Source organism: Myotis myotis, unplaced genomic scaffold (genome assembly GCF_014108235.1).
Source record: "Myotis myotis isolate mMyoMyo1 unplaced genomic scaffold, mMyoMyo1.p scaffold_m19_p_10, whole genome shotgun sequence".
Classification (NCBI taxonomy): Eukaryota; Metazoa; Chordata; class Mammalia; order Chiroptera; family Vespertilionidae; genus Myotis; species Myotis myotis.
The window spans coordinates 75,365,719-75,378,588 of record NW_023416314.1 but is presented as its reverse complement, the minus strand read 5'-3'; the positions used below and the strand labels follow the sequence as shown (position 1 = coordinate 75,378,588).

Genomic DNA, 12,870 nt, shown 5'->3' with positions numbered 1-12,870 from the left:
ACAGGTACGGAGAGATTGGCACACCCACTCTGAACTGGACAAGGGCCTCCAATGAGGGTGGGTTGGCGTTGGCCTGTCCTCCCCCTGCTAAGGGAAAACCTGAGACCTCTGACCTGTTCCTCTAGCCACAGGCCGCCCCTTTGACTGTTACCCTATAGTGCTACCCTTGACGTTGCTTTTGACCAGATTCCTCTTCCTGGATGCATGCACATGCACAGGAGGGACCAGCACAGGCGTGTCTCATCTGGACTCACTCTCCACTGGGATTGCTAGAGGGGTTGGCCTTGACCCCTCTCTCACCCCCCTCCCCAGGGGCATCAGGACTGACACTTGGAGCAGACTGTGCCCCTTCTTTCCCTCTACTTTACAACCAAACTCCGGTCCGAGGGTGTCTGACTCTAGTCATACCCAGGCTCCTTAAGACGTATTTACAAAGGCTGCCTGGAGTCCTGGATCTCTGAGCTCCTTCCTAGGAGAGGGCAGAGATTCCAAGAAACGGTGTCCTTGGTCACCAAGCTGGGCAACCTGTGCCACCATCATGAAACTTGGACCCAGGCAACAGTTTTGAGCAGTAGCTTCCAATGGGATCCCAGTCACGAAGCAGCCAGCAGGGAGCCAGGTTCCAAATACATGAGACAGGAAGCCAGTATGAGAGCCTGGAGGACTTTGAACCACGGGGGGGACTTGCACAGAGGGGATGTAGGAAGATGCTATGTGGGATGCAGGACCCAGGACCCAGGTTGCCTGTTTGAGGCCCCGAGGATACAGCCCAAAGGGGGCTCTGATCTCTTCTACGGTCTTGCTGTGTACCTGGATACTTTTTTCCAAAGCAGGGAATTCCCTTAGTACTTGATGAAAAGTTCAGAACTTTTCATCAATTCTCCTGGTGAACTGGTACAGGACAGCCATGGACATAGAAAGCTTTTTCCTGGCTGGAAACTGTATTGACTAGAGAACAAGCCTTCCAAGAACCAGGGACAAAAATAGGTTGCCTGTCTCCTCTGCTGGCTGTGAGAGGCCAGAAAAGAGAAGAGGCACTATCAACCCCTTTCGCTCTTTTGGGAAAGGTATGTCCTTACTTGTTGGTTTATTGATAATAATGGATTGCAAAGCGGGAAGGACATCCAGGACAATGGTTTTCAAATTCTCAGCAAAACTTAAGGGTTCGGGGAAGTCCCCACACTGTCATCGTGCAGGTAAGTGAAGAGCCAAATTCACCAGGTCTCTCCCCCCCCCCCCCCCCCCTCCCCCCGCCCGCCCCGACACGCACACACACCTCAGCAAACTTAAAATAGAACTATGGGCTGAAACCAGAACTGGAAATAGTGAGGAGTAAGCAAAAACGAAAGGTGGAGTGGAGTCCTTGAGATTCCTCTTACATCTTGCAATTGCCACTGTGCTTAAAAGGTATGTTTTATCCAGGACCAGGTTGTGATTTAGTGGGTTGGCCCTAATGAGTATACAATCTGCCATAATGCTGACGGGAGGAGACTCATTTAGTTTAAAGATTCCCTCTACTGCTGCCTTTGGTCCTGATGCCTTCAATTTAACCTTGTCCCCTGGTCATCGAGAGATCTGGCAGGCCATGGTACCTAAGGAAAAAGATGAATGAGAATCACAAGTTAAGCTCTGTCTCCCCAGAGAGCATTTCTAGATTTGCTCTTGCTAAGAAGACTGTGGCCTGGCTCTCTGATCCTATCACTGACGTTGTCCTCTTATCCCCTCCTCAAGTGTTGATTAAAGTCTTCACTTTGGTGACAGTTCCAGTCATTGATCTTTGAATAGTGCTTTATAGACTGCAAAATACTTCACCCATACACTCACTTGCCTGATTTTCGCAGTACCCCTCTGAGCAAGGCGTCTTTTCTCCATTTCAGAAGAGGACACTGAGGCCCAGAGAGATCACCTGTCTTGCGTAGGGACACAAAGTCTATTCATCAGCAAACTAGGCCCTCCACCCATACCTCCTGATTCCAGGCCCATTGCTTTCCCCCATTAAACCTCATTTCCATGAGTGAGAGAGTAAAATGCAATCACTGGCTCGTTCATCTAATATTTATGGATTGTCTTTGATATACCAGGCATTGTTCCAGGCTGAAGGAGCTAGCTGGCAACAAAGCCCCTGCCCTCATTACACTCTAGGTTGGTGGCAGATAATAAATAAACAGGCAACATTAAAAGCACACCAGGGAGAAGGAGCAACATTTACAAAAGCCCAGGTGGGAAAGAACTGGGAGTATTCAATTGCCAAGAGCACCTTTGCAAAGAACTATTGAAGGACTCTGTGACCACAGTGGCCTAAGCAAAGGGGACAGTGATAGGAGATGAGATAGAAGAGGGGGCTGGGGAACATCTTCAGGAATATCTTAAGGGGGGAGTTTGAGGAAGGAAGAAAAGCCTGCCCCTCCGAAATTTGTTTCCATTTTAAGAAGAATCTGTGTGTTGGCTGACCCTGGGTTTTAACAGATCTCCCTCTTTTGCTTGTTTCTTTCACAGGCCTACAGGTTCTCCCAGCTTCCTGAAATGGTCATGGGCTCTCCCCCTCCACCTGTACCTCCGCGGACTGGCCCCATAGCGGTCACTTCTCTCAGGCGGTAATGCTTTCCTGTGTTTGCTTTGTTTAGAATATTTGGGAAGGATTTGGATCTGTGTACCCCGACCTGACAGATTTCCTTCATGCCGTGCCCCTTTCTGGTGCATCACCCATAGAGACAGCCATGTGCCTGGGGCACCTGAGTACCATGAAGGATGTGGGGGCCATAGAGGGCTAACAGACTTTCCTGTCATTGTAAATAGAAAGTCCTGCAGAACCCACAATTGAAGAAACCCAGTGTCGTTGCCCCATACCCCGAAAGCTCTGTCTCTGATCTCGAACATGTGAAAATGACCCCAGCTGGGGCCACCACAGCAGCTGCCTCACGTCTGGTTGCCTCCTGCTGTGTGTGCACAACCAAAAGCCCCTTTGTTACTAGGGGTGGTGTCCCAGAGGCCAGGGAGCAGCGTGTCTAAGCGCTCACCCCAACTCATGACTTCCAAGAGGGAGAGGCTGAAAGCACATGAGCTCAGGTATGTCCACTGCGAGGCATATTCACTTTGCTCTGTGATATGAAAAGCACACGTTTTTGTTGTTGTTGTTGTTTCTCTATCCTCCCTCAAGGATATTTTTTCCATTGATTTTTAGAGAGAGTGAAAGGGAGGGGGAGAGAGAAAGAGAGAGAAACATCGATGAGAGCGAGACACATCCATTGGTTGCCTCCTGCACTTCCCGACCAGAGCCGGGAATTGAACTTGCAACTCAGGTACATGTCCCTGATTGGGAATCAAACACCCCTTCAGTCTGTGGATTGACACTCCAACCACTAATCCAAACCAGCCAGGGCAGCACCTGTTTTTAATAAAGATAGACAAGAAACACAAAGGCCGTGAGCCCCAGGAGAGGTAGAAATACTCATCATGTCCAGGGCTGTGAGGAACAACTGGTCCCAGGAGTATGTACGGGCCACTGCCCTGGCCTTCTGGCCCTAGCCTCTCCCAACACACCAGTCACACCCTGTCTGTGGGCCACAGATTTGAGTTTTGTGAAAACAGTAAAGAAAAATGGCTTTCCCTCAGAAGCAACCCTGCCCTCAATCCCAGTGATTAAGAATCTCCACTGTGTGTAGACCCCACTTTTTGGCCCCAGCCGAGCTCAGGGTCGAGCTCAGGGTCGGGTGAGAAGCAGCAAACCAGGGTTCCATCTGACTTGCCAGTAACCTGCTGTGTAACTCCAGGCAAACTGCTTCGTCCCTCTGGTCCCTGGTTCCTTACCTGTAAAATGAGAGCAATACCCTAACTGTTCTCAGAGGCTCTGGGATTCCTCAAAGGGGACCAAGTGTATGGTGCAGGCATTCTCCTGGGAAGCGTTTTCTGAAGGAGTCGCAGATGCTGGGAACAGTCTGAGGGAGGCCAGGGCTGGGGAGTGAACAGGCCAGAGAAGGAGGGAGGGATTGAGAAAGAAAGGGAGACCCACCTCACACTGCTGAGCCTCCAGCAGCCACCCTCCCTCAGTTACTCCCCAGGGTTCTGGCTGGGCGGAGCGCCACATCCACCCTTTGTGATACGTTTGCCAAAGCCCAGCATCTATTTCATCTCTTCTGTCAACCAGCAGTCTCCTCCCATGTCCTTCCGCACTGTCTGCCATCCTTGCCAAATAGGAGGTCACCGCCCACTCTACAAGCCCAAAGGTTTCGATCTCTGCTTAGAGGGTGGCCTGAGGGCTGGCGGCCTGCCACCTGCTGTGGCTGCCTTTGCCTGCCTGCCATGTTAATTATAGGGCAGCCTGGCATCTCTATGGCTAATGCACACTTATAACAATGGGAGAGGCTAACCCTTATAACAATGGGAGAGGCCACGGAGCCCAGGCTGCACTCTCGGCTTTCTGAGCACTTGGTGGAAATACGATGTGTGAAATGGGCCAGATTCTCTGCCTGCCTGGGACAGAAAAAAAATGTGTTCCTATTCATAATGCCCAGAAGTGCCCGAGTGCTCGGCTCCTGTGCCTGGAGCTTCCCAGAGCCTTGGGCATCTTGTTCCTGCCAGTAACTAGTCCTCAGGGCCCTCTGGGTCACACATCCTGGTGTCAGGAGGGGGGAGCACCCTCGCACTTCAGATGGAGCCTTCTCATTGGCTGTCGATGATGTCATCACCTCCCAGGTTGACCATCCCCAGCAAATACTCAGCGCTAACTGCTTGGCTTAATTTTATGTAGAAATTAAGCACTGAACTCCCCAGAGACACAAGAGCCACCCTCAAGGGGGTAATGACCTTGAATATCTAATAATGTCTCCAGCGCCCGGCCAGCATGGCTCAGTGGTTGAGCCTTCGACCTAGGAACCAGGTGGTAATGGTTTGATTTCCAGTCGGGGCACATGCTCAGGTTGTGGGCTCGATCCCCAGTGTGGGGCATGCAGGAGGCAGCGGATCAATGATTCTCTCTCATCATTGATGTTTCGTTCACTCCCTTTCCCTTCTACTCTGAAATCAATAAAAATATATTTAAAATAAAAATGTCTCCAGCCTGGGCCACCACGATGACTGTTACTGGTCTGGGCGTGTTGGCTCCCTTTGTTATTTGGGGTTCCCCAAGGTGACTGCCCAGCCAGCCATGGTCCAGAAGCGGCTAACGTAGCCCCTCTGCCCACCCAGGTCCACCTCCGACGTTGGCAGCAAGACCAGGATGGCCGAGTCCACTGGGCCCGAGCCGGCCCATCTGCACGACAGCGCCTCCTTTACCCAGGTGTCCAGGGGCCCCGTGTCCGTGGCGCAGCTGGATCAGTCAGCTTTAAATTACTCAGGTGGGCAAGAGAAGAAAAGCCTGCATTGGACCCTGGTCCCAACCTCACCCCCTCCACCCCGACATCCACACTCCACCGTCTACCTGCTGCCCTCAGGAATCCAAGAGCCACTCCTTTTATTTTTCAAAAACATCTGAAATCTGACAAAATATTAAGATATGCTTCGGTCAGGGTATATGTTAACATTTCGCCAGATTTCAGGTTTTTAAAAATGATTTGTTTTTAAAAGCATTACAGATACAACGATCCATCTCCATCTAATTTCCCTTCTCTACAGAGGTAATCATAGTCTTAAATCCTGGGTATTAACCTTTTGCTACATATGTATGTATATAACAGTATATATCAGCAATTTCTTTTTTCATCTCGTGGCACACATAAACTAATGACTAAAATTTTGCAGCACACCAAAAAACCGTATTTTGCTGATTTTGATTCATTAGCACCGGACAGCTATTTTTGTGTTGGCTGTCGTCATTTCTTAATTTGACCATCTAAGGGAAAAGAGGTCAGTGCTCTTGACTAAATAGTCAGGTATTGCATGTTTTAAGCATTCTTATAGCACACCCGGTTGAAAATGGCTGGCATATATGAATGCTTTATATATTTTACATCTACACCAGCGCTATCAAGCTATACATTTCCTTTTGCACTTTGTTCACTTGGTTCAGCATTGTGTGTAAGACTTCTCCAGGTTGCTGGAGACACATAGATCTAGTTCATTCCTTTAAACGGCCATGTGATCTGCTCTTAGCGGATCTGCCCCAGTTGATCCTTTCCCCTAGCGAGGGACGTATTGGTTGTGTCCAGTTTTTTACTATTACCAACAACGTTGAAATGAACATGGAGGTCTGTACATGCCCTGATTGGTGTTTTGTTTATTCAAACCTTACCTTTTAGGCTAAACCTGCAAGCACCCAGTCGTCAACGCTTATTAAAGCATTCACTGTGCCCAGAAATGTCACCGGGGGAATCCATTGCTTTTGGTTTCTTTTCTTGGCTCTCTAAAAATACCCTTCCTCCTGGGAGGGCGACACCTGGACACTGAGGTGCCCTTTCCTTTGTCAGCAGGTCTGAGGTGTTGGGCTGGGGGTGGGGGAGTTGGTGAGGGCTCAGCTAGGGGAGTTGAGCGATCATTTCTCTAGAAAGACAGGCTGAGTCGGCAGATCAGGCCTTTCACACTGACTGGGTAGTGAACGAGGCTGAGGCTACAGGTGGAGGTCTGCTGCTCCCCCATTACCAACTCCCCCAATACCAGACCTGTCTCCCCCCCTCTCTGCCCCCCCTCCCCCACCCCCCTCCCCCGTTCCCCAGCTTCCTCAGCTTGTGCAAATGTCAGCTGAGTGGGTGGGGTGCTGGCCTAATCTCTCCATCCATCTCCTCCATGCCAGGCAATACGGTGCCCGCAGTGTTCGCCATCCCAGCTGCCAACAGACCGGGCTTCACCGGCTACTTCATCCCGACGCCCCCCTCGTCCTACAGGAGCCAGGCCTGGATGTCCTATGCAGGAGAGAACGAACTCCCAAGCCAGTGGGCCGATTCGGTGAGACCCTTGCTGATTCCCCACAATGTTACCTGCTTGACACGCTTCAGGGAGAAAAGGGGTGAGAGGTTGAGACGAGTGTGTCGTTATCTCACTCCTCCTCCCACCAGCCAGGTGGCTAAAGTCAGCCATTTTAAAGGAGACGTGGGAAGATGGGTTGTCCTTTGACAGAGGAGCTTGAGACCTGCCAGGTTCTACATCTTCCTGAATCAAAGAAATGTGTATAATGGCTGCCATTTGGGGGATATTTTCCGTGTGCTAGACACCATGAAAGGTATTTTATTTATATGATCTTATTTAATCTTCACAGCCATCCTATCAGGCAGGGGTTATTAGTCCCATGATGCGTCCCATTTTGCGGATGAGGAAAACTGAGGCCTAATCTAAAGCCACACAGCTTTTGTAAGGTGCTGAGGCCAGGATTCAAACCTGCCTCTGTCTGGCTCCAAAGTGTTTTTAAAGATGTTCCTTTTAGCTTTAAAATTCTGTGAAAATTTTTACATGAAATGCCAGAAAATGAAGTAGTAGGAACTCAAGACTGAATTACTTTGCATGTACCTCCTAGAGCTTCCTGCGTGACTTTCAGCCAAGGACTGTCTTGTCATCGTCCACTGGTTTCTTCCGTCATTACAACTAGGAGTTTGTGGCACAGATCGTCACACCCAAACCTGCCTCTGAGCCACCTGTCAAGGGGTGCTAAGTGGAAAACACAAACAAACAAAAAAACCCAAGGGGGAAAAAACCACACATGGATGGCCCTTAGAGTGGGGAGCCCCCTTTGTGTGAGTCCATCCAACATGGATAAGAAAGATTGTCTCAATTTAAATTAAAAAGAAAGAAAGAAAGACTGGCTCTCTGGGCTGGCCCTGAGGGCACCCAGTTCTGTATGCCACTTTAGGGTTTGGTCTCAGCATTCTAGAGTTAGGAAACATGGTGACACCCAAGGCCTGGGTCACTCCTGGGTCCATACTTGCCACCCCTACAGGTTCGACTCAACCTCAGAGTTAGTGTCTGTTCTTATTGTAGCGACGTCTCATCTAAGGGACATCATCAGGGATGAAGTCATTCTACATATATTAATTTTCCTGGTGATCAGAGCTTACCCCTTGAATTTCTAAAATGTTTTAAAATATATGCACTTGCACTTTTAAAATTCTGGAATGAATTTTATCCTTCCGCCGCCTTCTTTAAAAGAGGAGCATAATTGAATTTGTCTTTAGCCAATGATTCAGCATCATTATTATGCCTCTCTATACTAAAATGACATCTGTAAGATGGTCCCTGGTGGCTTGTAGGGTTATTTCCCCCATCAAATACCTCCAAAATACTGTAAATTTTGGATTATAACATTTCTGTTTGCTGGATTCTGCTTATATTAAAAAGGTAGCCACGTAGATTCGTATGTAGACACGGGTATGTTCCCACCAGCGTATCCAGTGAGAATATTCAAATTACCTACTTTCTAACCAATCTGACTCCAGGTTTTGTATCTGTACAGTGGTATGTGGCCTCCGTTTTCTTCCGAATCTCTTCCCTTGCCCTCAGTCCCCTCCTGCCTCTAGTGTCAGGTGCATGCTATGACTTGAGCCCCTTCCTAATCCCAGGCCCCTCCCCTGTCTCCCAACATCCTCTGCAGGTCCCTCTCCCAGGGTACATCGAGGCTTACCCCCGGTCACGTTACCAGCAGAACTCCCCCTCCAGGCTCCCTCGGCAGTACAGCCAGCCGGCCGGCCTGCACCCCAGCTTGGAGCAGGGCCCTGTGCCCTCCACGGCGGCCTCCCAGCAGAGCCTGGCAGAGAACGAGCCTCCCGACACTCCCCTGACCAACATCTCCACGGCGGCCCTGGTGAAGGCCATCCGGGAAGAGGTGGCCAAGCTGGCCAAGAAGCAGACGGACATGTTCGAGTTCCAGGTCTAAGGCCTTAGCCCCGGGGGCTTCCAGACTCTGAGGAAACAGTCTTTGGGCTTCTCAAGCCTAATGCGTGGGGACTTGAGGCATAGTCAGTGGGTGAGACTTCCTCAGCCTTCGTTTCTGAAAAGGTGAACCGTGGGGCTTCTGGGAAACAGAGGAAACTCTTGAACGACTGGATTCTCGGCCTGTTCAACTGATTGTATGTCAAGAAGTCCCAGCTTGGGACCGTATGCTTGCTGTTCTGTTGTATTTAAACTGCCGGTGTATTTCCCTACGGAGCCTTAGCCGGGAGAGACGCTAACTAATCTGCAGATTCCTGTCCAATGCCACACTTCAACAAGTCGCCAGAAGGTGGAGGACACAGCTCTATCTTTGGTGACTCCTGCATGTTAACTGTTTCTGTGTTAAAGGCAATGCAGGCGTGTGATTGCGCACCAGACTGTACTCTCTCTCATTCAGCCATGACTGTACTCGTTAAGATCACCTCCAGTCTGGAAGGGAGGCACTGACTCCAGGCAAGAAACCTGAGTCCTTTTCTTTTAGAGATTCCTATTCAAGGTCAGGTGCATCGGATGAAAACCAGTGCTGTCAATGACTGTACCTCTCCCCCACTCCCCAGTAAGCAGAAGCCAAGAAAGAGAGAAGATGAGAGGGAATGGTTGGTGTGTGTTGACAGGTTTTTGAAAAGGTGTTGTTATCTTGGAACCGGAGTAGCCTGTGACCTGGGATCCAGCTGAAAGAACAGCGGTGCTAAGAGCTTTGAGGGTCCTACAAAAGAAAAGCAGTTACTGGTGGAGCTTTTTCTTTGCCCTGCGATGAAGGTGGCCTGAGAATGAAGCTTCTCTCTCTATTGGGATAAGAGATACATCATTGATTTTATGAGAAACATCTCTGTCTTTTCAACACTGACGTCCAGCCTCGGCTGCCGAGTGACACAAAAGGAGCTAGTAATTGATGCCTGCTAGGAGCAGGAAGCGTGGGTCCAGTCTCCCCAGCCTGCAGCCTCTGTTTATCGAAGCTTCTGAATGTAGAAAATCGGTTGATTTACGTTTAAATGTAAATAACATTTTAAAAAGTGTTTGGAGGTAGCCAGTCCCCCCCTTCCCCCACCCCCTGTGGTTAATGGACACTGGAGGACATTCGCTGAAATGGCCAGGCTGCTGACCTTGTGAGGGTGATGTTGCGAATCACCTGCCCTGCCAGGGTGAGTCGGCCTCCAGAGCTCTGGGTGGGCAGCGCCTCCCAGCCCCGAGTCACCTGCCGCACAGTCAGCGCGAAGCCGAACAGCTGCTGACCTCACTCAGGTGGCCTCGGGGAGAAAGCGCGGGTCCCCTCACCACACTGAGGGCTCACTTGGCGTCTCTTGGAGAACGAGGGCCTGTCCTACCTTCACCCAACACCCATCTCGCTTCAGCTGTCTCCATTCCCCGAGCCCGTCTTTCCGTTCTCCTCACGAGTTTCTTTGGTCTTTACTGAGAGAAGGTGGAAATTTCAAAGTGAGAGAAGAGTAGGAGTGGAACTGATTAGAATGAGAGATTCGACTGTCAAAGCACAGACTTTTCAAAGAAGCGGTTTTTATTTCCCAATGGCCAGTTGCTCTTTCTGGGATGTTCCGGAGAGGACGTGTCACGGAATTCCCAAACAAGCCTCTTGTTCGGATGATGTTAGGTAGTCTTTTGGTATGCTGGTTGTTCTTTCATAGTGTTAGCTTTTTGTTACTTAAAAAAAAAAAAAAATCAGCTATAAATAAAATGTATTTTTGTAATTTCCATGTGTATATATATATGGTATATTTCTACCAATGGCTAATTGTTGTAATCCAAAACCTAAATCAGCTTGGAAAACCCTATGGACAGTGTAAGATTTTATTGACAGATTAACACAACGCCTAAGTCTATCTAATTTGGTATTCAATGCACTTGAATGAACAAAGAGCCAAAGAAACTCAGCCTTTTCATGCAAATGGTATGAGTCTGATAGAGTCAGCTACATTGTCCCGCCTTATCAATAATATTAATATTTTCATCAGTGCAATGACATCAGCCCAGTACTTTGTCTGCTTGGTAAATGCCTGGAAATGTTATATGTGGAAATGAAGTTTTAAGACCTTGGTGTAATTAAAATACATGCACATGCTTCAGAGACAATGTCTGAGCTGTAGATGTGCCAGTAACTTACAGAGAACGAGCCTGCGGCCCCAGCTTGCTGAGAGATTGAGAAACAAATCATTGCAGTCTTTACAGAACCCATGAAATATTGGATTAGTCAACTGAGACAACTAAACATGCAGCATGCTTAATCAGCCCCTCCCTTAAACTAGACACCACCGGTTTTAAGAAAGTACATGGGAGGAAAACCTTAAATGGAAAAGAGGTCCATCTGTCCATGGTTTCCCACCCATGGGCTGACAGCCGCCATTGTTTGACATCCTGTGACCAAGATGGGGTCCCTTCTCTGGAGAGCCTTCTGACCTCATGGATGGGACACATACCTGGAAAGCTGGCTCAGAGAAAAGGCAGATGTTCAGAAGTGCCTCGTGGAAGTTAAAAGAGAGTTCCATGAGAGCCCAGAGGCTCTGTGGTCCTCACGACCCTCCAGACGGTTGGAGAAGCCGCAAGACGGCGGTGACCTTGGAGAAGGAAGCAGCGTCCCAAGAAGTGGAGTGACCTGCCCAGGGCTCCAGCCCAAGCCTGCTGATTCATGACCCAGCTTGCTTCCCATTTCACCACGCTGCCCGCATGCTTGTCTGTGGTTTCTTGAACTATGCTAGGAGGTTTAAAAAGTAGACAAGGGTCATCTGAGACATTCCCTATGTTCCTGTGAAGGAAAACAGATGATGGAATGTGTAAAGAACTTCAGATAAAGTGTAAAGAGGACAATGCCTTTGTAGCATAATAAACATTTTTTTGGAACTCGTTTTGATGTGAGTTTCCTGCAGTCTGAAAAGAAATGCATTTTGGCTTTTCCTAGAGAATGCTGCCAAGGAACTGGTGTTCTCAACTGCTGCTCAAGACTAGGGCTGTATTCCTCTCAATGCCATGGACCCAAACAGGCAGCCAGAGGGGCCATGACAGCTTGTCACTGGGAGGCAGCAGATTCCGTGCTCTGTGTTGGGGAGGCAATCCCGAGGTTTAGGAAAATGTCTAAGCGTCCGTTGTGTGTCCTGGTACCTGTGATCTGAGATGGCAGTGTTACTGGAGCGGGAATTGCCTCTTCCATGGTGTGCTATGGACTTCCATGGTGTGCAATGTTTGTGCCCTCTCCCCACCCAATTCATACGTTGAAATCCTAACCCCCAATGTGATGGTATTAGGAGGCGGGGCCTTGGGAGGTCCTTAGGTCATGAGGGTGAAGCCCACATGAATGGGTTAGTGCCCTTATAAAAGAGATGCCCTCTTTTCTGCCTGTGAGGATAAAATAATCAGTTGGCAGTCTGCAACCCAGCAGAGTCTCTCACAAAACCCTACCATGCTGGCACCCTTGTCTGAACTCCCAGCCTCCAGAACTGTGAGAAGTAAATGTCTGTTGTCTATAAGCCACCCAGTCTATGGTACTTAGTTATGGCAGCCTGAGTGGAGCAAATCAGACTGGATTATGTAAGACTCAATTCTCTGGACCCAAGACAAATTATATGGTGCATTTGTTAATTTAGGAATTCAACAGAAGGACATGTAATTTCTGAGCAATCTTGATGGAAGAACGGATAGAATATTGTTAGATTTGTGATTAAAAAACAACTCCTGAGAGTGCAGATGGAGGGGGAAAGGGATTTAAACACCTGACTAAAGGAAATGCTTCTCTAGCAGGCAGAAATTTGGGAAATGGATCAAAGATTTAAATATTGATTACAGATAAATAAGCTGCTTTTTTTCTCTACACAACACACAGGTATTCAGTGTTTAATAAATAAAATAACAGATATTCTCTTCAAAGGTGAGAACAGAAGTTAAACTTAATCCATTCCTTCAACCACACACCAGAAAGTAGTTTGGACTTTCCTTGAGTCAGGTATCTATCCAACCAGCTACAACAAGGAGGCAAGGTCATGTAATACGAGCATGGTTCCCTGGGCCAGCCCTCTC

General features: G+C 48.7%; 1 protein-coding gene and 1 long non-coding RNA gene across 3 annotated transcripts in view; one reads left to right on the top strand and one right to left on the bottom strand.

The window, feature by feature from the left end:
* The window catches only part of KIAA1549L (KIAA1549 like), a 213,206-nt gene extending 202,682 nt beyond the window's left edge, over positions 1-10,524 (top strand). For both annotated transcript variants that reach the window (XM_036326286.1, XM_036326285.1), the window contains exons 18-21: positions 2,497-2,594; positions 5,185-5,333; positions 6,725-6,876; positions 8,513-10,524. In XM_036326286.1, the coding sequence (XP_036182179.1) occupies positions 2,497-2,594; positions 5,185-5,333; positions 6,725-6,876; positions 8,513-8,794 (681 nt within the window). In that variant the 3' untranslated portion in view covers positions 8,795-10,524. The remainder of the gene's footprint in view (positions 1-2,496; positions 2,595-5,184; positions 5,334-6,724; positions 6,877-8,512) is intronic.
* On the bottom strand, positions 10,346-11,534 carry LOC118665164. The gene is made up of 2 exons (XR_004970559.1): positions 11,280-11,534; positions 10,346-10,506 (listed from the first exon to the last, which is right to left on the bottom strand). It is a non-coding gene; the product is annotated as an uncharacterized LOC118665164 (long non-coding RNA).
* Positions 11,535-12,870: the final 1,336 nt, after the last annotated feature.